General features: G+C 44.4%; 1 protein-coding gene across 11 annotated transcripts in view; it reads left to right on the top strand.

Moving 5' to 3' along the window:
• Positions 1–25,089, top strand: part of EP400 (E1A binding protein p400) — a 522,955-nt gene that overhangs the window by 291,624 nt on the left and 206,242 nt on the right. For all 11 annotated transcript variants that reach the window (XM_078667964.1, XM_078667963.1, XM_078667968.1 and 8 more), the window contains 5 exons: positions 2,476–2,678; positions 2,765–2,934; positions 7,723–7,919; positions 9,348–9,459; positions 11,369–11,512. In XM_078667964.1, coding sequence (XP_078524090.1) covers positions 2,476–2,678; positions 2,765–2,934; positions 7,723–7,919; positions 9,348–9,459; positions 11,369–11,512 — 826 coding nt within the window. The remainder of the gene's footprint in view (positions 1–2,475; positions 2,679–2,764; positions 2,935–7,722; positions 7,920–9,347; positions 9,460–11,368; positions 11,513–25,089) is intronic.

Genomic DNA, 25,089 nt, shown 5'->3' with positions numbered 1-25,089 from the left:
TTCTGGCATTTATTCTACTTCTCAGAGTCTGAACTTGTATATAATTGTGAGCACGTGTTTGGCTGGACATTAAGTGAGACATTTAGAAGCAGGGTAAGATGACATACATCGGGGGGGGAAAGTGCTGTGGGGTTTCCCAGCACAGCAGATTTCTTTTGCTTGTAAATCACTGGTTATTATGTATTAGCGTAGTGTTTCAGTCCTGTGAGAGTGAGAGGTTGAGATCTGGACTGCTAAGATCTGTCTAAAGATCCTGTTTTCTTCCCGTTGTAATGCCTCACAATTTGTGGTACCCCATACTTCAGCCCCCTTGGTTGCTCTGTGAACACACTGAGACTTGTATATCTGCACGAGGAATGCCAGTTGACCAACTCCCAAGGCTGTGGAAGACTAAAAAGGAAGCCATTTGCCTTAGATCATTGTGTTCTATGTTGTGTAATACTTGGGGTCCATGAGCCAGAGGCTGAAAAAGTTACTCCTAAATATGGGAAGCTACTTACATTAGTCAGCCAATTAGGGCCTATCGACAGAGTTGAGAGCTGGCTGCACCTAATATAAATAAAAGAAGAGCCAACACATATCCTTGAATCACACCCCTGCAGATCTCGGTCCTTAGATATTTCTTCCTTGTCACTAAATCTGACCTTGTCTCTCTTATATTAATGTGCAAAACGCAAGAAACTGCACAAGTGCTCTGACCAACCCCTTAGATAATAACATTACCCAAATGTTGGAACGAAAAACGCATTCAAATGCAGTAGACCAATCCATAAAAGCCAGGTAAAGGGGCATCTGCTTAGCAACAGTATATTTACCAAGCACCAACTTCAAGTTTAGACACTGCTCAATTGTCCCTAACTTATTTCTAAACCCTTAATGTGATGGATATAATACAGACTCTGCTTTGACCCACTCCTTGACTGTTATAAACTACGCGACCTAATATTTTAACTGTGGTAGCGATCAATGAAATGGGCGTGTAACAGCTGGAGTCTGTACGATTACCCTTATTAAATACTAGCAGCCCGTCCCGACCTTGTCCGGGTGCAACAGGCTTCCCCGCCCGCCCCGACATTGTGCAGCAGCCCGGGCCCCCGCCCGGCCTGACCCCCGCCTGCCCCGACCCCCGCCTGCCCCGACATGGGTCCCCTTACCTGAGCCGCCGCTCCTCCCGCCTGTCCGCTGCTCGCACCGCCGCTGGCCTGTCCACTGCTCCTCACGTCACCGCTCCTCCCGTGCGCCATGTCGGCCGCTCCCTTACCTCAGCCGCCGCTCCTCCAGCCTGTCCGCTGCTCGCACCGGCGCTCCCTTACCTCAGCCGCCGCTCCTCCAGCCTGTCCTCTGCTCGCACCGCCACTGGCCTGTCCGCTGCTCCTCACATCACCGCTCCTCCCCGCGCCATGTCCGCCGCTCCTCGTCGCGCCCCTGGACGCCGCTCCTCCCCGCGCTCTTGACGTGAGCACGCACGTCGCGGCCGGCGCTACTTCGGAGGGACTACTTTTTTTTTTTACTGTAAATATTTTTAATCACGTTTTAAAAAAAATTTATATAGCCTATAACCATCTACACACCCTCACGATTCCAGCGGTGTATCAGGTGTGTGGATTGGCGCTGTGGTTCCCGAGTTTACCCGCCTCAAAGGCTGAAAGTTCTTCCTTTATTATACTAGTATAGATAGGGACAGTAATCTTTGTATGTCATGAAGTAGGCAAATCATAATAAGTAAGGTTAATATATACATTGGTCAAAAGGGGAGCACAATAAGCGTTATTGAAATTGACAATTAACCTGAATCAGAACTACATTTGTGACTTGATGTGGTTTTATCTATCTGGAATCTGAATGTCCTGTCAGGTTGTTGTTACAGAACTGAAGTTTTCAGAATACACACATGAGTAACTTACCCACAACAGGTTTTCTCTTTGCATTGTGATACTTTGTAATCATGGCTATCGCATTGTAAATTCAGCTCTACACGTTCCACAATGCAACTATAACCCATGGATTGACATGTATTCTAGACATTTGGGAGGTCAGTTTTTATACGCTGTAGTTAAAGTAGATCTTTAATTATGAGGCCTGTAGTTGACAGTTGGTAAATTAGACTTTATTCTGATTGTCTGCTTTGCTATTTGACACATTTCATAATATGCAGAGTTAAAAGTTTGCTTCCTCCTCCTTGATTAAAGCATTGACTTGAGGTATAAAGCGAACGATTTCCCAAACATTATGAGTAACTTGAAAATCAGGCACTTAAAAATCTAAGATTGTTAATGACTAGAGGCTTGAATGATCTTGGGATATTGTGCAGAGCATAAACCGTGATCTGGAGATTCTGTGCCTACCAGCCTTGCATCATAGGTATCTCTTTCCTTCATCAATTACCCATTTGTTGTAAATGTTCTGCTCTTAAAGATTAATTTACTTTAAAGGACTACTTTGGTTGACCGTGGTGTGTTCTGTGGTATTCCCCAGGGTTCTCTGTGCGGTGCCACCTGCTGTTGCTGCTCCTCCGGCCCTGTATGTCTCAAACCCTTCTCCCGCACACTCCCATAGGATGCGGATCTTGGAACTTGGTCTCCGGGAACAGTGTGCTCCACATTTGCGACAGCTTCAGGCATTGACCACGCCCCACTGGGTGCAGTTCCCTGACCTGCGCCTGGTCCAGCATGACTCTGGTAGGTTAAGGTGCTGAGTGAATCGCGTACTGTGTGCATTTTTTTTTGTACATTTGTAATTCTCTTGCTCCTCTCCTTAAAACCAGGCAAGTTTGAGGCTCTGGCTGTCCTACTGCAGAAGCTGAAGACAGAGGGGCGACGTGTGCTCATCTTTTCACAGATGACTCTTATGCTGGACATCCTCGAGCTATTTCTGAATTTCCATCTTTTCACCTATTTGAGGATTGATGAAAATGCCAACACTGAACAGTGCCAGGTATGCTGCCCTAGCTTGACTTTAACTGGTAATCATTGTTAGTTGACTTGTGGATGCTTTAGGGAGTAAAAAAACCTATGGTTTTGATATTATCAGCTAGTGGATTCATCAAGACAATCTGTGATCAGAGTGATGCAGATCTTTTAGCTTCTACTTCTAACGTCTTATTTAGTCTGTGAGCACTATTTCCTTTAATGAGTTTCACCTACTGCAGGCACAACATGCTTTCCTTCAACTCGCTTTCACTTTCCAAGCAGCCTGGGACAATGGCAGCCGCTTCTTTGAAATACAATAGGTCTCACATTTACAAGACTCTGAGCTATTGGTATTGCAAATAATAATGCCTTTTATGTATGTGTTAATTATCAAAACAGATAAATAAAAGGCATTGCCACGTAGAATGCCAATAACTTAAACTCTCGCAAATGCGAGACCTATTGCATTGCAAATGCTTTTTTCACCAGTGTCCAGCACATGTGTTAAAATGGCTTCCCTTGTCACTTGTACTGGCAGTAATAACACTGACCAGCTCTGGGGCATATCTGCTCATGCAAGTATTCCCTCTCATGTAATATTCAGTGCCCTGCCTTAAATCTGTTAAGCCTGCTGTAGGGGTCACTTACAAATATTACATGCAGTGGTAGGGGACATGGCACACAGTAATGTCATGTCGTATTTTCACTTTTGTCTGTACCACAACAAGCAACCTGCAATTGCAGTCTTACATGTGCTTAGTGTCCCTTAAGGTGGCACAATTCGTGCTGCTGCACTTAGGGACCCTTTTTAGCGCCTCACGCCCTAGGTACCAGGGTGTACCCGTTACTAGGTGCTTACAGAGAGAACTAAAGGTTTTGCCAACTGGGTAAACAATTGCACATATTTGGGGAACGAACAATGATGCTGGGGACCTGGCTAGCAGAAACCCACTTCGGTCAAAGTTGCATCAAATACCAGGGAAATAGTGGGTGTACTACATCAGGTACCCAGATCCTACGGGTGTGATGTTGGTCTGTCTGGGGAGATCGAGAATGAGTCTTGCCACTGAGTTTTGTATTGTCCGTAGTCACATCAGGAGGTGTGCGGTTATTCCTATGTAGTGTTTCTGTTTTCAAGTCTATTGGTTATGAGGGCCTGCGTGACGGTTGTCCTAATGTTGTTTGGGAGCCACCTGTAGACCTTCGGAGGATGCGCAGGGTGTAGAAGCATGCGGATGAGACTGCTATTACTTGTTTCTTCATAGATAGCTTGCTGTCCAAGCTAAGGCCTAAGTTGTGGATTTGGTCTGTTTGGGCTGGGTTCAGCAGGCCACCATGCGTCGTTCCATGGCGAGGTGTTGTTCCCAAACATGAGGACTTACGTCTTGTCCAAGTTGAAGTTCAGACAGTTGACCTTCATTCAGCCAGTAACATTCCTCATACAACTGTGGAAATTGGCTCTGGTGTTGAAGGGGTCTTCTCATAGCAAGATGATGAGCTGGGTGTCGTCGGTGTAGGAGGTAAAGTGGAGTCTGTGCCATCTGACTGTGTTGGCCAGGGGAGGGGGCCATGTATGTGTTTGAGAGTGGGGCTGAAGGAAAATCCTTGAGAGACACCGCAGATGATCTTCTTGGGGTCCGAGGTGGACGGTGTCAGATGGATTCGCTGGGTTCTTCTGGTGAGATATGAGGCGATCCATTTGAGGGCGTCTCCTTGGATTCCGATGTGGTGGAGTCAGTTGATTAAGATGTGATGGGAGGCGTTGTCAAAGATGGCTGACAGGTCCAGGTTGATGAGGGCTGCAGTTTCGCTGCGGTCCAGGAGGGCCCTGATGTTGGTGACTGTGATCAGGGCTGCCTCGATGCTGTGGTTGACTCGTAAATCGGTTTGAGAGGGGTCCAGGAATTTGTTGCGTTCTAGGTGTTAGGTGAGTTGCTGGTTGATGGCCTTCTCGAGAACCTTCGCTGGAAAGGAGAGCAGGGAGATGGGCCTGCAGTTGTTCTGTTCTTCTGTTCTGGCAGATCGTTTCTTCAAGATAGGCCTCACTTCAGGGTGTTTCCAGTCTTCAGGGAAGCCAGCTGAGGTGATGGGGGTGTTCAGGACTTTCTTGAGCTTGTGGCCAATCATCGTGTTCCTTCGGTTGAACACGTGGTGGGGACAGGAGTCTGTAGGTGCTTCAGAGTACTCGGAGTTCATGATGGAGATTGTGGCCTGAGTTATGAGAGGGTCCCTCTTGGTGAATAGGAGCTTGAGGTTTGTGTTCGTGGGTGTGAGCAGGCTGATGTTGGCAGGGGACTAGGGCTTGAAGTTTTGGTAGATGACTGAGATCTTGTTGTGGAAGTAGTCTGCCAGGATGTAACTCCGTTCTTGGGAGGGGTGATGTCGTTGTTGGTGGCTGCGGAATTGGAGAACTCCTTCACGATGGTAAAGAGCTCCTTGCTGTGGTTTGAGCTGGCTTCTGTAGGGTCTGCTAGGTCGTTCCTCTTAGTTTCTTTCAGGAGGTGGTGATACTGGTTGAGTGCTGTCTTGAAGGTGGTATGGTCTTCCGTCTGTTTGCTGGTGCACCACTTCTTTTATAGTGTCCAGCAGTTGCATTTGGTGGATTTCAGCTCCGCGGTGCACCAGCAGTCTCTTCTGGCAGGTCCTTTGTATTTGGCTGGCTTAGCGGGAACAATTGTGTTGCTGCATGCTGTGATTTACTGTGAAAAGTTCTTCGCAGCTTGTTCTGGGTTGGATGTTGTGTCTCGGAGGTGGGAGTTGAGGGCGTTGTTCTACTGATCTTCTGATGGGAGGTAAGCTGACGGACCAGACCCCACTTTGGGACAGTGATCTCTTGCGAGAGGTTGGAAACCTTGGAAGCTTTTCAAAATGGGCACTAATTGGCATAGAGCATCTGGGCTACATATGGAGAGGACAGGCATTGGCGACCTTCGAGGTCCTGCAACGAGAATATGGGATGGCAGAGACTGAGCACTTCAGATACCTGAAGGTGGGGCACACCCTCCGACAGCATTTTTCAGAAGGGGAACAACTGGCTGATGTGGCACCACTGGAGGACCGTCTCCCCCGGACCCCACTGACAGACCAGACTCTCTCCTTGATCTACAAGAAAATAATTAATAACTCCCCAGACCCATTAACTGCTTGGAGAAATGCCTGGGAAAGAGACACCAGGACACTAGAAGGCGATGACTGGGTAGAGACAGTACAGAGTCCGAGGAAGGTGGCCATACAAGCCTGTTTTAAGCTAGTCCAATTCCAGATATTGCATAGATCATACTGCTCTTGAGTGCTTATGCATAAGATGTGGATGGGAGACTACGCTCTTCCTGAGAGGCTGTGGGCAGGTGGGCACCTTTTTCCATATTCTATGGTAGTGCCCAAAAATACAACTCTACTGGAGAAGAGTGGTGCAGATAACGGCCCGAGTTCTCAGACTGGTGGCTCCCCTAGATATACAAAATGGCTGTTCTTGAATATTCCAGGTGAGGCGATATGGCCTAAATGCTATAAGATAAGGCTGGTGGTAACGGCAAGGGCGGTGCAACACCCTCCTCTCCCCTCCCTAAATTCAAAACTAGGAATCTGACATCGATTTGTGCCAAGGGGCTGAGCAAGTGGTTTACTACAGCAGGGGCTGCCCAAAGAAATGGGAGAAGATGTTGGGTAACTGGCGTGCTTATTGAGCCTACTAAACAGATGGAGATGGGCGTGGAAGGAAAATTAACATTTTGGAGTTCCGCTTATGGGGGTCGGTGATTTCTGTAATGTGTGAAGTCTCCTCTCATGATGACTGTCACTTTCATGTTCAAGCTATTTTCTGCTTTGTTTAACATATACACTGTGCGATTGACTTGACCACTACATTTGCTGTATGCTGAGCAAAAGTTCAATAAAAAGATTAAATTTAAAAAAAGTAGTGAAAACCTTTGCTTGTGATGGAGACTGAAGTTCACCCTCTTACTTCAAAGACACTTTTTGTGTTTGCTCAGTTTAGATAATGCAATAAAAATGAAAGTATCTAGAACTGAAGGTTTGTTCTTGTGAACTCCCGAGACCTCTTTGTCTTTTTCTGTTGAAGTCATGTTCATGATTCATCTTGTAGGGTCTTAGTTGAAAATTAACCAGTAGGAGGCTGAAATTCAGGGAATGCTTATTTTTCTTAATGCTTGCGTTCTGTTAAATATCGACAGGTTAGTAACGTATTGTAAGCTTTCTAAGTTATGTAAGTTAATTGCTTAAAAGATAGTTTTAACTGTATCGTTAGTATTTCTGGGTGGGGGGTATCTCAGATAGAAACATGTTCAACATTCAGAGTGGAGTATGATGCAAGCCCTAGCCTGCTTCAAGAGGAAACAAAATGTTTGACTTAGACAAAAGACAACTCCAATGAATGTGGATAGAATAAAACTGTGCTTGTATGTTCCAAAGTCCCTCCTGTTATGGTAGGCGTAATTTAACCAGGTTATGTTATGCAGATTAATACCCCACATGGCTGTCCTCAAAAAAGCCTTCTCAGCGCCCCTGATGCAGACAGCATGTATCATGCAGATTCTGAGCTCAAAACAGCCATGTCTTAAGCTGCTTCGTGAAACTAAGATAGTTGGTACTGCTACGTAAGTTGGTTTTTAGTTCATTCTGAAGACTTGGACCGAGACACAGTATCACAGCCTAATTGCGGTCCAATGTTGTTAAACTGTTGGTGAGGTCATTGAAGTTGACTTTTAAAGGTTGTGTTGGATGAAATTGTTAAATTTAGTTTTCACTTTCAATATGTTATACTTTTGGTTTTGTGTTTCAATATTTCATCAAGGACCTCATGAAGAGCTTCAATCGGAACAGGCGGTACTTTTGTGCGCTTCTCTCCACACACAGTCGCGCCATGGGGGCAGACCTGGTGGATGCCGATACTGTTGTCTTCTATGACAACGACTTGAATCCAGTGATGGACTCAAAAATTCAGGAATGGTGTGACCGGATTGGGCGATGCAAGGATGTTCACATCTATAGGTAAGGTTGACCTAATGAAAGGTGAATGTTCAAACTTGACCACAGCTGGTGGGAAGGAATGTTGTATTACTGTCATTGACAATCAGGCATTTTCAAGGCAGGGCAAAGGTTATTCAGAGTGAGGAAAACCAAGACCAAACCTGAAAGGGCAGATTTAGACCATGAGTCCCTTACCTGTAAAGCCCCAGTAGAGGTCCCTCACTGCACCACAGGCAGTGTCGTTTTTAGTTGTCATGTAAAATTGATACAAATCTTAGAACGAATGTCTTTACTAGGCAACCCTGCAGCAAACCACTCCTTAAGAAATGTAAATTTGCAAATCTCTTCACATTGTGATAATTAATAATCATTTGTCGCCTGGGCAAGGGAACATTTTTTCTTTTATCACTTTATTCTAGAGAAAACTGTACTTTGCAGAAGCCTTTTTTTTTGCATCTGATCTAATATAGATTCACATTCTATGCACACTTTTCCCAGCAAGTGGCGAGATACCTTGGTATTTATTATAAAAAGTTTTCTGGCAAAGTGACCTTTACCCACAAGAGTGTTGGTAATGAGACATCTCTGTGGTATTAAAATGCAGCTGTGCCTTTTCTCACGTGCTTTATCATCTTTAGAATCTTTTTTTATTCCATCAAGTTGGGTGGTAGTGCTTATGTTAGAGCTACTTACCAATGAAAAGATCAAAAGGGCAGTTTTCTGAAGTACTGATTGTCTCACTGACTTGGACATGAATTTGCGGTTTTTTTTTTTTGGTTTTTTTTACAACCGAGCGAAGCATGGTAAGAAAAGTCTTTTTTTTTTTCCTCTTGTGGGTTTTCCTGAGTCTGTAGTTCCCCTTTGACAGTCAAGCCCAACAGTAGTAGTTACTGTCCCCCAAGGGCTCGTCAGACTGCAAGTGCAGGGCAGCGGCACCATCTAGCCTGCAGACTTCAGACCCAGGGTCAAAGCATTGGGCCTGGTGTGCCTTAAGACTCCGCTCAAAGCGTGAGAAGCAGCTCAGCCAGGGAACCTTTCAGAGAAGGTGATGCAGGGCTGTGATCTTGATCCACTTGAGCGCTGCAGGAATAGAAAATGTAAAGCTGTATTATATGCTGTGTTTCACTTATACTGGAGGCGTTTTTCTATATTGTTCACTCTTATGTGTTCGTCTTGTTATGTTTAGAGCTTAGGATTCTTTTTCTAATGCTTGCTGTTTATTTGATATTGCTTGTACAGCTACAACATGCATGTGTAGCTTATTGTTGCTACATGGATCCCATTAATAGTGCTGATTTACTGCTCAAATTATGGTTGATCAAATTTGACCTTTTTGATCCTTGATTTGGTTTGTGGTGTCATAGATCCTAGACCCCTGGGCTCACAGCCAGGTTGAGCTTTATTTCGTACTAACCCCTCCTTTTCTCATATACCCCCTTGCCTCACCAGGCTCGTAAGTGGCAATTCCATCGAAGAGAAACTTCTGAAAAATGGCACCAAAGACCTAATCAGGGAAGTCGCAGCTCAAGGCAATAATTACTCCACTGCGTTTTTAACACAGGTAAGGAGGAGGGGTCGTAGAGACGTGCCTTCATGAATGAAATGGTACTTTTTATCACCTAAAAATGAAACCAAGTCCTCTAATTAAGTATCAGATTTACATGTGCTGTGCATGAATCAGTTGATATATTCCAATCAATTTTCAGTGCACTGCAACCATCCGTAAAGAGCCAGATTTCTCACCCAGACCCTTTGTACCAGCCTTCTGGACCAGGCATCATCTATTGTGGGTTATTTTACACATAAACATTTCTAGATAAGGCCTTTTAAAAAGGAAATTCTTGTTAGTTTTGCCTGAGGTTTTTTTCCTTTGAATCTCTTAAAGTGGGTCACTCTCACATTGACATTTTAGTTCAAATGACGAAGAAAAGGGAACATTTTTCAAAGACTGCTTTTTGCTTTTGTACATCCTTAGAGCTTGGCATTCTTTTTCCCTGTAAGTTTGATGAAAAATAGGAAGATCTAGTTTCATGTAACTCACAATATTTAATTATATTTAAACGCCTTACATGTACATTCTAGACAAGGGCGATGGGGCGCAGTACAAACACAAAGTAACAAACACAGGTACCAGGATAAATACGAAAAAACGATCCCAAATGAAAACAGCAAATGTATCAGAAGAGCCGATTACTAAACAAAAATAAAAAATAAATAATAGTACGTGTTTCGATTGCACAAAGTTGTTTTTATGTAGTTTGAAATATATAGTTTAGCCCTACTCACAGGTACTTCTGTTGACAAATTTATAACGATCAAAAGCTCAGTCAACGCTGTCAGCTTTTTATTCTGTGCACTTGCTGCTCTAATGTCAGGTGTTAAGAAAAGAGAACAGCCTTAGAAGTGGTAAAGCATAAGGATATTATTAAATCAGCTAATACAGGAAGGAACTTTGGGTCTTTAGAGGTGCTGGACTGAAGTTCCAGAAAGTTGCAGATTCTCATAAAAAACTGCTGATTGACTTTGGGTAATTTCTTAATTCCCTACGTTTTAGACCCCTGTGTAATACAAGTATTGATTTAATATCAGATGGGTGGACTTAGGTTGAAGTAATCTTTGCTCACTTATAACACTTTTGGCAGATTATGAAGATTTCTGCACTTTTTTTAACCATAAAAGGCAATGAAACATCACAGTTATTTAGCCGGTTCATCAGTTGATGGCTCTCTAGTGGAGCAGTGCAGGAAGGATATAGAAAGGTGGTTATTTGCTAGAACACCACAGATAGGAGACACATCCACAATCTCAAGTTCCCACATTATTTACGCAGACATATTAAGTATCCTGGAATGAATAACTGAGGAAAATAAACTCTTAATAATGACAAACAGCATTCCTGTTGATGGCTGAGATTTCTGTTGGCAATGATAACAGCTTAGGCCTTTTTTTCTTTTTAATCGTGCTGTTTCAGATGTGAACTCACTCAGAAAAAGTTGATTTGGGTAATTTTCAATTGGGTCTGCCATCCTGGTGATGTTTCTGAAGTAATCTCGAGGCTGAAACACACGTGGCACTTTGCATAACAGAAGGTTTTTACTGAAAACGTTGACTTTAAAATTGTATCACTTTTCAAGGGATAGCTCAGTTTACAGGTAATGTACAAACAAAATCTGTTCCCGCTTCCAGATGAATAAAGTCCTCTATAGTGTGCATCTGTTTGTGTGATCTTGATCCCAAAACATCATGCCCTCAGATCCTTCTGAGGGCATCATGTTAAACCCTCTGAAAGCTGATTTTGCTGGGACCCTCTGTTAACATTAAGAAAAAGTGTAAGTCATAGTTAAAAGAAATTTTTACAATAGAAGAGATTCATAAGCGGCGCCACGCACTATTCAGTGACATTTTAAGTCAAATGCTTCGAGCTCTGGTTAATTAGAAAATGTTATGCAAAAGTGTTTTCTGTTTTTCAGCAAACCATTCAGGAGCTGTTTGAGGTGTATTCACCCCCAGAGGACTCTGGATTCAGGGTTAAAGCTGAGGAGTTTGTTGTCCTTTCTCAGGAACCTTCGCCTACTGATACAATTACTCCGAAGATTGCACGGCCATTTATTGAGGTAAGAAAAATGAACCTCGAGAATGGCTTCACCTGATCAGTGTAACTATAAAAAATGCGTAAATATATGTTCAAGGCATGTGTGGCTGTAGATGCAAATGTTGTGCATACTCCTGCTATCTCTTGTTGGCCCCGGATGCGTGCAAGTTTTTTCTTCTTCAAAGAAGTCTTTCGACTCACAAGGTATTGTGACTTCTTCTCTTGGTGATAATGAGCATGGTCATCGACTCCATTATTATATTGTTTTCTTTCCGCCGTCTGGTTCAGACGTGTGCTCCAGTGCTCCGAGTCAACACCATTGCGGTGCTCCTTTTTGGTTCACATGGTTTTCTTCCCTCCGTCAGTGTTGTACTTCAATCACATCTTCCTTATTCTCCATCTTGGGTCAATGTCTTGTTACTTCGCTCGAGCGGGGTCTGCGTTGACCCTGACCACTTCTGGGCCTCTCCCTTCAGGACCTGCTCCTGTCTCTCAGTTGCACCTCTCCACCATGCCTCAGCGGTGATGGAACAGGTGACATTTCAACATTGTCCTCGCTGCTGCACAAAATATTCTCTGACCGATCTTCATCAGGTCTGCAATCTGTGCCTGTCGCCCTAACACAACAAAGCCGCCTGGAACGCCTTCCACTCCTTCCATCCAAGAAGACTCTTTGTGACCATCAGGCAGGTTGACTCGCGATGTCGTGCAGGAGCAGCGGTGACACCCCATACCTCTTTGATCCTGAGGACATCAAGGGGGTACATCATCCACAACAGTCTACTGCGGATGAAGAGACTGCCTCATCCGAAGAAAGCTCTGGCTCCAAGCTGAAGATTGAGGACCTTCCACCAGCCCAGCAGTCTGTAATTATTGAATAACCCTGGGCGTAGTTTGTGAAGTAGCGCTACGCGTAGCTATGCGAAGTGCACTGCGAACTACGCATAGCACTACGTGAACTGTGTAGTACCCTGTTTGCACTGTGCAAGATGCTGTTTTCAATAATTGCACAGTGCGGATAAGCATCCGGCACTGTGCAATCATTGAAAACGGCAGCTTGCACAGTGCGAGCTGTAGTTTTTTGCCGCTCGAGGAGATTTTTACTCAAGCGGCAGATTTCTCAACGCGGACTGGTAGTTTCTCATCGCGAGCGGTCGTGAGCATACGCCACCACTCACAATGAGAAACCTGACCCCCGCGTTGAGAATCTCGCCAGGTGGTTTATTTTCCACTCTCGCGATCGGCAACTTGATGTTGCTGATCGCGAACGAGGAAAAACTATTGCCAGGATGTCATTCTGCTTGCTTGCGGTCGCCAACTTGACGTTGAGGACTGCGAGCTAGCAAAAAATGACCGCTGCATTACGCTACGCGTGTTTGCACTGTGCTACGTGCAGTTCGCATAGTCTGAAGTTGCGCAAACTACGCGAGTGTAGCGTAGTGCTTTGCCCAGGCCTAATATTGAACCCCCACTACCTCAGCACTGCTCTCAATCCAAGCAGCCCTCTGCTGAAGAGCACGCAGCCACTCTGGAGCACCAGAGAGCGGCTTACGCAGCCACTCGGGAGCACCAGAGAGCGGCTTTTGGACTACTTCTGCCTTCAGGATAAGCTTGGCACAGACAAACCTTTACGATGATCTGCCCAACTCGGTGCCGAAGAAACCTTCAAGACCGGCTACTTTGGCTCTTGCTACTCGAACACTGGCACCTTATCCACCCGCTGCATTAACCACATATGCCTCTGAGCCAACCAGAACCTTGGCATAGAAATTGAAGCCACCCTTTGAGTCGAAGATTTTAGCATCGATCAGCAAAACCGATGTCAGTGCTGGCGCGGTCAAGGCAATTCTCCAACAAGCTACAGGAGGAGATTGACTCAAGACAGAAACATGGTCATCCAACCCCCATACGGGCTGGATCCTTGCCCGCCCTTTGGGCCCTGCTGTTGCACCCTCAAAAACATCACTGTGTGCCATGCCCACCACCACTGTTTGTAGCATGGATAGGCCACCCCTCTAGCAGGCCTCACAGCACTAAGGGAGGGTGCCACATACCAGAGGTGAGGGCATAGCTGCATGTGCCATTCACAGATGTAAGTGCAGTTAAGCCAGTTTGAGCACATGGGCTGAGTGTTTGTCAGCACAAACTCACAGCTCCATGATGAATTTACTAAAGATTCAGACGTTTGGTATCGAACTTCTCAGCTTAATAAACCCACACTTAAGCCAGTGATGGATTTATTATAAAATGTCCTCAAAGGGCATCTTTGAGATGACCCCTGAAAACCGACCAACCTCTAGTATATTGGTTGACTGGTCCCCGCCAGACAGGTTTCTGACCTCATGGGGTGAGAGCCTTTGTGCTCTTGGACGTCAGCCACAAAGTCTGCTCTGGGTGGAGGTGCTTCACACCTCTCACTGGCAAGACCAGTCACACTTGATGGTGACCTTCAAAGGCTCTCACCATGTGATGTGCTGATTCGGGCAGCTCCAAACAGTGGAGATGTCCTCCCCCTATCCACGCCCCACTTTTGGCAGCAGGACAGGTAGGAAAATTAGAGTCGGAGTGTCCACCTTATCCTGGCAAATCCCTAGGGTAGGCAGGAGTTGAGGTGAACCTCTCTTAGTAATTCTCCATCTTGAATTGTAGAAATAGGCCCAATAAGAACAGGAATGTGCCCCTCTCCCCAGAGGGAGGGGAACTCAAAGGGTGTAGTCACCCTAGGGGACAGTAGTCATTGGCTACTGCCCCCAACCTCAGTAACGCCCTTAAATTTAGTATTTAAGAGCTCCCGTGACCCTTGCTCCTCAGATTTGATGACTGTTGAAGGACTGAAGAGCCATGCAGCAGTGGAGAAGATGACAACGACTAACTTGGCCCCAGCTCTACCAGCCTGACTCCTCATCCAGTGACCCTGCTCCAAGAAACAGATGTGGCCCGAAGCCAGCAACCTCCAAGAACCCCAGGGACTTGTGTTGTCTTCAACAAAGACTCTTGTCTCCCGTGGACACCGGATTTGTCCAGCAAGAAACTACCTCAAGGACTCTGGATCCAGGTGGATCCACAGCACTTGCACCATTCTGCACGGACGCCCACGGCCCGAGTCCAGGTGGCCCACTGACCCAGTGAAGTCTCCCAAGCAATCCTGACCTGGGATCTGGCGTTGGACAACCTCTCTGGACATCCCCCTCGATGCCAGAAGCCTCAACCTGAAGGGTCACTGCGACCGGAGCTGGAGAGAAAACCCGATGCCTAAAGACACCCCTGCACCCGCAGCCCCAAGGCTTTGGTGTGACCAACCGACGGTGTCCCAGTATCCCCCACTATCCAACTTACCTCTCCAGTCATGGGATTCCTTCAGCTAACATTAGGAAACCAAGCCTGTAGTCATTTTCCCTGACTGGGGACATCCATTAGTTTCAGCAGGGCACCCAACGCCTCCTTTGCATTTTGCACCCGCCAGCATCTGTGCTGCAGTTGGTGCTCCTTGGTGGCCCATCCAGTGCTTATCTTAACCTCTAGGCCCTGTGTTCCTGAACCGCAGGTACTTACCTGTAACTGGGGCCTCTTCGATGTGCCTCCAGCCTCCATATGATAACATTGGGACCAGTGACCTTTGCACCCGGCTGCCCCAGTGCCGCTGGTGGTGCAATACCTACCTTGGTCCGACCCTTGGCCAATGTTGACCAAAACCCCTGGAGACTGAATCTCAAAACCATTTACATCCCTGTAAACTACTCACCTCTCTTTTCCCCATAGGATTGCTTTGATCTCTCATTGTACTGTACTAAGTGTTATCCTGAATACCTAAGTGTATTTTTGTGTACTGAAAAGCAGTTCATGCGCATGTGAAGTATTAATTGATGCTGTACAAACCTATTGCCAGTAATTTGAAAGTATTGCATAAAAGTCTGCTTACCTGTAACTGAAACAATTAGAAAAGGAGCGTCCACTATATTGTTGTGTTTCCCACCCAAATTCAAGCAATCCAATTTTTAACAAATATAACAATGATGAACAGAAAATGAGATTCAGCTGCCATCTTAAGAAGGTGTCCAGTATCCAACTTTTATTGATTTTACAATACATTACAATTTTCAGTCACCCCAGTCAACGTGTTTCGTCTTCTATCAGGATTGTGCTTTCAAAACTTGTGTGACTTTTAAATAGCAAGAAGTATAGTCTCCTGTTTCAGTGTCTTCATGGGTAAAAAATCACTTTTCGGGTGGTGTAGTACCCCCTAAATCCGCTTTCTCCTTTGCGTGTCTGGGCTCGAGTGTCGCAGAAAAATGCCTCTAGTACGACGTGCTACGGTATGGCCTATTCTGCTTTTGCTTATCTTTTGTGTGGTTACCTGTAACTGAGTTCAACTTGGTTTCTAAAAATAAAAGTAACTAAAGTAATATTTTTCTACAAATATTAGCCTGGAGTCAGTAGTTGTGTGCCTTCCTGCCTTGTGTGAGTATGTATACCAAATGTATTCACTCTATCCTCTGATAAGTGTGAGAAAGTGCCCTCTTTCTGCATGGTTGCCCACACTTTTGACTGAACTGCTGATGTGCTTTGACTGAGTGTGCCCTGGGCTCCTGCTAATCAGGTACCCAGGGCCTATGTTCTTTCCCTAAAACTGCATTGAAACCCAAACTCAATTGGCATCTCTGGCCACAGGTCAGCCCCTGGTAAATGGTACCACAGGTTTTCAGGGCAGTGTGACCAGGGAAGGCCTCTAAGGGCTGCAGCATTTATTGTGCCACCCTTAGAGGTCCTGTACCTTTACACTCGCACACTGCCTTTGCAGGCTGTGTGTCTTGGTACAGAACAAAGGGAAGAGTTGACATGGCACGCATCCCACATGTGCCATGCCTACAACCCACTGTCACTGCATAGATCAGTCACCCCTTTAGCAGGGTGCCCTATACCAGTGGCGAGGGTACAGGTGCATGAGCCCTGTACCCGTAAGTGTCTAAGTCCATTCTTGTGATTTATCAAGAAGGACTAGCTAAGTTGTGTGATAGGACTCAATGGGTATGTATGTTGGCAAACCATTTGGTTTGGTCATGAAGCCCTCACCCACCAACCTAGTTGGTGGCATGCTTCATCATCGGGCCCACCACAGTGACACCGAATGTGTCCCGGGTGTGCTGCGACTCCAGATTACTGAGGAGCTGGTATACTCGCTGAGTGTGCAGTGTAGGTGAAAGGAAGTGATAATTAAAAGCTATACAGTGGGTCCCAGTACCCGAGGGTATATTTATTTATTTATTTATTTTGAAAGTTTTATATAGCGCGAACAAGATCTTTGCAGATATCAGAGCGCTTCACAAATACAGGAGGTAAGGAAACAAGAAACATGGGAGAGATTAACAGACTTTTGAGCATAGAATACTTGTAGGTAAAAAATTAAAAGCAAAAATAGGGTGGGTACATGGGGTAGCATAATAATTGACTAAAACCAATGATACAAATCGACAATCAGACAAACAATAGTGCAGATAGGTGTAGCTCCTCAAATAGATCCATAGTACAAGTTTAGGTGATTTTAGTCATGAGGATAGCTTTTACTTCTTTTTTAAAGAGTGCAGAGGAGGAGATAAGTCTGGTTTCAGGAGGGAGTGAGTTCCAGATCCTGGGTGCCATTCCTGAAAAAGAGCGTTTATATGTTTTTTCCTTCCGGAAACTACGAGGTTTCCGGAGAAGATTCTTTGTGCTTCTAGTGGTTCTTGAGCCACCAGATATTGTCAGTTTCTGAGTGAGGTAGCCGGGTGAGTTGTGGTGTACAGCTCTGTGCGTCATGCAGGCAATTTTCAGATGTATTTTGGCTTCAAAAGGCAGCCAGTTTAGGGATTTTAAGTCAGGGGAAATATGCGAGTGTTTTTTTGATCCCGTGATGAGTCTTGCTGCAGCGTTCAAAGAGGCTCTCAGGGGTGCAGTTGTAGATAGAGGGAGTCCGCAAAGGGCGACGCAACCGTAGTCTAAGCGAGGAATGACTAGGGCTTGTACTGCAGTTTGGAAGTCCTTGACTGGGAGGAAGGGTTTAAGTTTCCTCAGGGTATTGATTTGGAAGTTAGCTCCCTTAGTTGCTTTGCTGATATGCTGCTGCATGTTGAGATTGGTGTCAAGTGTAATGCCTAAGGATTTCGCTGAGTCCACGATGGTAGGTTGGACATTGAGTGCAGATAGGTGTTTAAGCCAAGTTTGGGTGGTGGAGATTTTCGTGGGAGGTGAGATCAGAAGGAACTCAGTTTTCAGAGCATTGAGTTTGAGGTGATTATCGGCAAGCCATGATTGGGTGTTTCTGAGCGTTGAGTTCAGAAGTTTGATGTCTTTGGGGGATTGTAATTTGAGATATAGTTGGGTGTCGTCGGCGTACATGTGAAAGTGTACATTAGATGCTTGTAACAAGGTGGTGAGAGGTTCCATGACCAGATTGAACAATGTTGGGGATAAAGAAGATCCTTGTGGGACGCCTAAAGTTACAGGCACTGGTGGGGACATCAAGTTGTTGCTCTTGAATTTCTGAGCCCTGTTATGCAGAAAGGAGGTGAACCATTTGAGAACAGTCCCAGATAGGCCCATTCTGGTGTTTAACAGCTCGAGTAAGTTCTCGTGTTTGACAGTGTCAAATGCTGAGGAGAGATCAAGAAGGATGAGAAGGCAGGTATCGTTTTGATCTAGGATTTGGAGTGCGTCATCAATTATGTGTGTCATAGCAGTTTCAGTACTGTGCCCTGCTCGGAAACCTGATTGATGAGGGTTGAGGAGGTCAAACTGATCAATGTGTTTTGTTAATTGGAGTTGTACGCATTTTTCCAAACGTTTTGCAAGTGTGGGAATATTGGTAATAGGACGGTAATTGTTTAGGTCAGTAGGGTCCGCTGTTGGTTTCTTGAGTATAGGTGTAATTTGTCCAATTTTGAGTGAGTCGGGGATGAGTCCTTGTTGAAGTGAACTGTTAATAATTTTGGTCCAGAGTGGGAGGAGTAATGGGATGAAGTCTTTTACAGCGTTGGCAGGAAGAGGGTCAGTGAGGTGATTAGAGGGTTTCAATGTGCTGAGCAGTTTTAAAATAGTTTATTCTGAGTAGGTGTCAAAGGATGACCAAGCAGCATTGTTTTTTGGTTCAGTGGGTGTTATGATGTGGGGGTTGGAGTAAAGGATGAAGTCATTGCGAAGATCGCTCCTTATGTTATCAGTCTTTAGTTTGAAGAAAGCAGAGAAGTCTTCATATGATGGTATATCGCCTATTGTGCTATGTGTAAGTTGGGGATGATCCTTGGATTGTGTTTTGATTAGTTCAAATAGTTTTCTTGGACGTTTTTTTGCTTGATCGAGCTGAAGGCTTAAGAAATCTGATTTGGTGCGCTTGATTTTCCTGAAGTAGGCGTTTCTCTTTTTCTTCAGAGTTTTACGTTGCAATGCCAAAGGGGCTGATCTCCAGGTGCGCTCTGCCATTCGCATGGCTTGTCTGTCTTCGTTGAGTCTACCATCGTACCATGGTTTGGAGTTCTTAGTGGAGACTTTTTTCAATTGCAAGGGGGCGGCCTCATTGATTATTGAGGTCATAGAGTTGAGGTAGTGGTCGGTCAAAGATTGAACGTCAAGAGCGACGGTAGGGGGAAGGAGGAGATTGCAGCTGTGGGAAGGTAAAGAATTAGGGTTGAGTTTCTTCAGGTCCCTTTTCCAGACCTTGGATTTAGTGGCTTGAACCGGGTTAAGTTTAACTTTTTCATTGATGAAGAATGTGATAATGTGGTGGTCTGACCAGTCCTGTCGAGGCCTGGCAGCAACCAGGTCTGTCCGGGAGCTCACCCTAAGTCCCTAAGGTTTCAAAGCATATAAATCAACTTCTACATAAATGGTCTCAAATCATCATCAAAGATAAATTACATTATTCCATACATTTCCGCATGTGTTTCAAAAATTTATTGACTGTTATTCAGTATTAGTCATTCAAGCTGTACTCAATATATAAACAAAAAGGCAAACAGTGGTAAATTCAGCACTGTACATAACATTGAAACAATTCAATCATTCACAAAGCAAATTCCCAATGCATTTCGGGTCACTTTGACCCTTCTTCAGGGGCATATAACTCAATCTTGAAAATAATATTCATTCCGATGACATGTACGTCAGTTCCTTGTCAGGGCACTACAAAAGTAATATAATATGATATCACCATCAATGCTCTCATAATATACATGTTGAAAATTTAGGTTTAACTACAATTTCTCCGTGCGTCTAGAAATGACATTATGTGCTGAGCAAACGGCTAACATCCAATGGACATCTAAGGCTCATGGACCTATACCAGTGTTCAAAAGATTAAGTATAAGCGTGAGTAAACAAAACTCCCAAATCTAAACCATCAATATGTTGTCTTAACAAACACCCAAGTGACTCCCCACGTACACCACAAGTGTCTAAACTCCAAACAGTTCCCATTATTTAGATGTATAAATGGTCATCAGACCACTCACCATGCCCGTCTAGTTCGAAAAATAAGTGAAACGCTATCCACGTCAGTCGTATGCTGCAAATGGCCAGAAACGAGGTAGATACAACTGTTAGTACCTAAATCATCATTTAGTGAGGAATGTTCAATGCATCAACCTCAAAAACGCTTACCCCAATACTGGCGGTTCAACCTCTGTGCTGTTATTCAAATGTATACGTCTCAAAGGGGATGCCTCCAAAAAGCCGTCTGAACCAACTGCAAACCAATGGGTCCGCAAAAATCAGGTTAGTGTGCGCGTTATCGTTGTTTAAGTTGGGGCAATAAACGACTCTGAAATGCTAAAGCAGTAGTTACCTAGCGATCGCGTACTGGCGTGCCTGCAGCCCTGGAACGAGTGTCGGCGTCTGCGTCCGGTCCGTCACCGGTTTCTACTATCGGCAACCTAAAAGCTCCAGCTCTCATGGAGCTAGAGATGGGACTAATCGAGTTACGCGGAAAGCCCATAAACGTGTGCTTCCCTATGGACCCCGTGTAAAACCAAAATGTATTCAACAATGATGTGAAACATTGTAATACGTGCATCGTCATTAATACCATTCAGCTGTGCAACAAATTATTTAAACCATAAGACTCGAAAGTCCTATGTTGATCTCTTCATGATAACATATCTATATTTGGGGCACCCTCAGTGTCAAATTGCGAGCAAAGAAATTGTAGTTAATCCTGTACAAAAGGGCATTAATATCATATTTACAACAATGGCTGTTTCTCACAATCATTAGGAGGTAATCAGTTATTGGTCTTGTAAACACCATCAAAAAAATAGGTTATCGTCATGCGTCATTATCTTCTGTTGTTGCATAGTCTCAACTGTTGTACCAGGAGATTATTCCAATCTCCTGTGTGATGAACAGCTATCGATCAATCAAGGTTAAGGATCCTAAATTGCGAGCCAAACACTCTACACAAAATAATAATTAAGTGTAAAACAATGATCTCATGCATTACAAAGTGTTTACTCAAGGTTTTAAGTACACAAAACATTCACATAAATTACCAGGGATTATCACTAGAGGTCAACATGCTACCCCATCATGTTACTTAATGTCACTACATTTAAAGGAAACATAGCATCTCATACTGATCATTGAGCCCACCAGGTGTCATGGTCCCCAATTTTTTGATCCAAAATGTTTCTCGTCGGGCTAATGCTGTGTTGTGATCTTTACCTGTGTGTTTCTCAACTACTTCTAATACTGTGAATCTTATTTGTGGAATTGTGTGATTGGACCTGGTCCAGTGCGTTGCTAGACTGGAAGTGGATGACCTATTGCGAATAGTGCTCTTGTGCTCGATGATACGTGTTTTTATTTTTCGCGACGTCCTTCCCACATAAGTTAAACTGCATGGACATGTGATCGCATAGATCACACCTGTAGTGTTACAATCAGCATTATGTTTAAGCGCTATGTCTTTTCCTGTACTTGGATGATGAAACGTTTTGCCTACTGTAACGTTGTTGCATTGACCACAATTATAGCATTTTCTCATCCCTTTATAGGTCATTCCTTGCGTTGGTCTCGGGTTCTTCAGTATCTCCCTGATGTTTTTAGCACGTGTGTGTGCTATGATTGGAAAATTTCTAAACAGATTAGTGAAATCTGGCTCGTTAGCTATCATCTCCCATCGCTTCTTCAAGATACGTTTAATCCTTTGGGATTGCGTTGAATGTTTCATTACAAAAACGATTCTGTCATTTGGCGATTTTTCTGTCTTTTGTAAAAGATTCTTACGATCCATCTTTGACACTTTTAGTGCAGCATCCTGAAGTATGTTTTTCGGGTAACCTCTCTCTGTGTACCTTTCTGTTTGATCTTTGAACAGTGCCTCACATTCTGTTTGATCCGATGTTATTCTTTTGATGCGTATAAATTGAGATGTGGGTAGATGGTTCTTCAAATTCAAAGGATGTGCACTGGTGTAATGTAACGCATTATTCACATCTGTAGGTTTGCGATGCACGGTGGTAGATATCCCTTGTGTTGTTTTACGAATCTCTATATCAAGAAACTGTATCTTATTTTCTTGGATGTTGTGTGTGAACTTGATTCGAGGGTTACATTCATTAAGTTCCCTGATCCTGTGTTCCAACTCATCTCTGCTGCCACGCCAAATCACCAGGATATCATCAATAAATCGCAGAAATAGAATCAGATGTTCTGTCCACCCTCTGTTGGATAGGATGAATTGTTGTTCAAATTGTGCCATGAAGGTGTTAGCGTAAGCTGGGGCCCCAGAAAAGCCCATGGATGTCCCTGTTTTTTGTAAAAAGTATTGTGATTTCCAACTGAAGTAGCTATGAAATAAGGAAAAATGTAGAAGCTCCAGTAAAAAAACACATAATGGTTGATCTAAGTCGGATTGTAGCAGTCTCCATTCAATGGCTTCAAGGCCCTCTGTATGTGCTATCGATGTATAAAGTGCCACCACATCAATGGTGCACAGAATGGTGGTGTCATCAATCGAGTCATTCACTTCTGAAAGTTTAACCAAACAATCAGTCGTATCTTTCAAATATGTTGTCCAAGATTGTACCAGTGGTTGTAAATAGTAGTCAACAAAGTGTCCAATGGGTTCATGAATAGATCCACATCCTGCCACGATGGGTCTAAACGGTGGGTCATGAATACTCTTGTGAATTTTGGGCAACATATAAATATGTGGCACTTGTGGGAATTCGGTTCTCAAGTATTTGCCAGTCTTAGTAGTGATGATGCCAGAGTTTTCCGCTTTTAAGATGATCTCATTGAGGAGTTTAGAAAGTTCATCTGTGGGGTCACAATCCAGTTGAATATATGTCTCGGTGTCTTTTACATGGTCATCCACTTTTTGATCATAGAATGATGTGTCCATCATTACGAGGGCACCTCCTTTATCCGCAGGTTGAAACGTTATCGTAGTGTCCTGTTTCAATTTATTGAGTGTCCGTTTTTCACTTTTCGACAAGTTCTGTCTTTTAGGAAGTTCATACCTGATGGCTTCCAAGTCCTTTTTTACTAATGTCTCAAAATTGTCTAATATCTTATGTGAGATAGGAGACATGAATTTACTCTTTGGTCTGAATTTGTCGATTGGGCGTCCACTGCCATCAGTGGTGGTTGAGGAAAAGAACCATTTTAACCGTAGTTTACGTAGAAACTTGAATAGAGCAATTTCAGTCTCTAATCCATTTGAAACGTAGGTTGGTACAAATGATGTCCCCTTGTTCAAGATTCGTGACTCTTCTTGCGTTAGTTCCCGTTTGGATATGTTTACCACTAGGTTGGTTTTTTCGTTCCCGTGCGCTGTGGTCGTCCGCCTTCCACTGGTTTTTTTGTCGTTTTGTCCCCTCCGTGTACGTCTAGTCTTGTTTCTGCCGGTAGGTCTGGCGGGTGTATGGAGGATTGGCCTTCTGCTAAAAAAGACGGTTGAGTGCTCTTTGATGGACCAGCCGCGCTTGTTACTGCTTGATCAGTGCTCATCTGGATATGAACTGGTGCTCTTTGCAATGAAAGTTCATCCTCCTGTACTACACTCTCTTCAGAGGACGTTTGTCTTGGGGTCGGTCTGCTAGTGTATCTCTTCTGTGCGTAGGCTTCCGCCCACGTATAAACTTCATCAAGTTTATAATCGATTGTATCCCTTCGGAATTTTCGAATTTTACGATCGTGTACCTCCTTCGCATGCACATCCAACCTTGTGTTGATGTCTTCAAGTATCTTCGTCCAATCCTCAGTTGGGATGTTCTTTGCGAGATCCTGCTGGAGCTTATATATATCTTCCTGCAAATCTTTTAATATTTGTGAGAGTTCCTCTATTATCAAGAGAATTAAGTCCAATGAACATTTGTTTAAAATGGCATGCCACTTAATCATGAATGTCTTATTGAACTTGAACAGCATCGGTTTCAGCGCTATGCGTAATCCTCTAGGGATTCTCTTAACCTTATGATATTCTATCAATGTTGTCGCATGTAAACGTTGATTAACCTCCTTGCGCATGGTGTATTCCAATTGCTTCAGCATTTGTGAAGTGGTGCCCTTCGATGTACTGAACGTACGGACCTGTTCGATCAGTGCATAAATGTCTGCTGCTTCTTCTGTTCCATAAACTTTGGTTTCAGCCTGATTCAATGTGAGGTTGGATATCTCTCTAAAAGAAGCCATAATCTTATAAGTTTAATGGGTGCTGGTCGTGTGATGGGCCGTGTCTAAACTGCACTGTATTGAGATTGACCTGCACTCCTTTAATAAACCAATTGCACGTGTGGTCTGACCAGTCACAGGGTTGGATTGACTCAAGCTGGGTAGAGTTCTCTTTGGAGATGATAAGGTCGAGGATAGAGCCTTTATCATGGGTCGGGCTGTTGCAGATTTGGGTGAGGTCAAGAGCATTGAGGTCGTTTTTGAGACTATTTACCACTGCGTCATTGTGATCGTTCCAATGGAGATTGAAGTCACCAAGGAAAATTTGAGTGTTTTCCTGTCCGGAAAAGGTTGATATTGTGTCCATGAGTTGTTGGGTGAAGATGAGGTTGTCTCCAGGTGGGTGGTAGAAGACGTGTAGAGAGCATACAGGTTTGTTCTCGCTGATGACATCGAGGCAGATGTATTCGCAGGAGGTAAGTGGGGGGAGGTGATTCTAGTAATTGAGAGGTTGCTCCTATAAATACATGCGATTCCACCGCCTGTCTTGCTGGACCTGTCAAGTCTAATGATGAGGTAGTTGCGTGGAACTAGAATATCCATGATATGTGTAGAAGATTCAGTTTACCAAGTTTCAGTTAGAATGGTTAGATCAAGGTCCAGTGTCTTGATGAGATCGGCAATGTCGGAGGAGTGTCTAGGGGCCGATCTGCAGTTGAGAAGTATGCATTTGAGTCTGGGGGTGTAGAGGGTGGTGGAGGGTTCTCGAGTGAGGGGGACTTTTTTAAGGTTATTTGGGACGGAGCCTCTGTTGTTGTTTTGTGTGGAGTGCCTAAGGGGATTAGAGTGAATCGTGGGGATGGAAAGGTGTGTGGTGGCTAAGTGGTTTTGGGGAACTGGGTCATATGAGCGGAGGAGGGTGCGTATGGCGTGGTCCGAGAGTGGATTGATGGTGTA

The sequence above is a fragment of the Lissotriton helveticus genome, chromosome 11 (assembly GCF_964261635.1).
Source record: "Lissotriton helveticus chromosome 11, aLisHel1.1, whole genome shotgun sequence".
Classification (NCBI taxonomy): domain Eukaryota; kingdom Metazoa; phylum Chordata; class Amphibia; order Caudata; family Salamandridae; genus Lissotriton; species Lissotriton helveticus.
The sequence above is the reverse complement of the archived record's forward strand: the minus strand, read 5'-3'. Positions and strand labels throughout refer to the sequence as shown.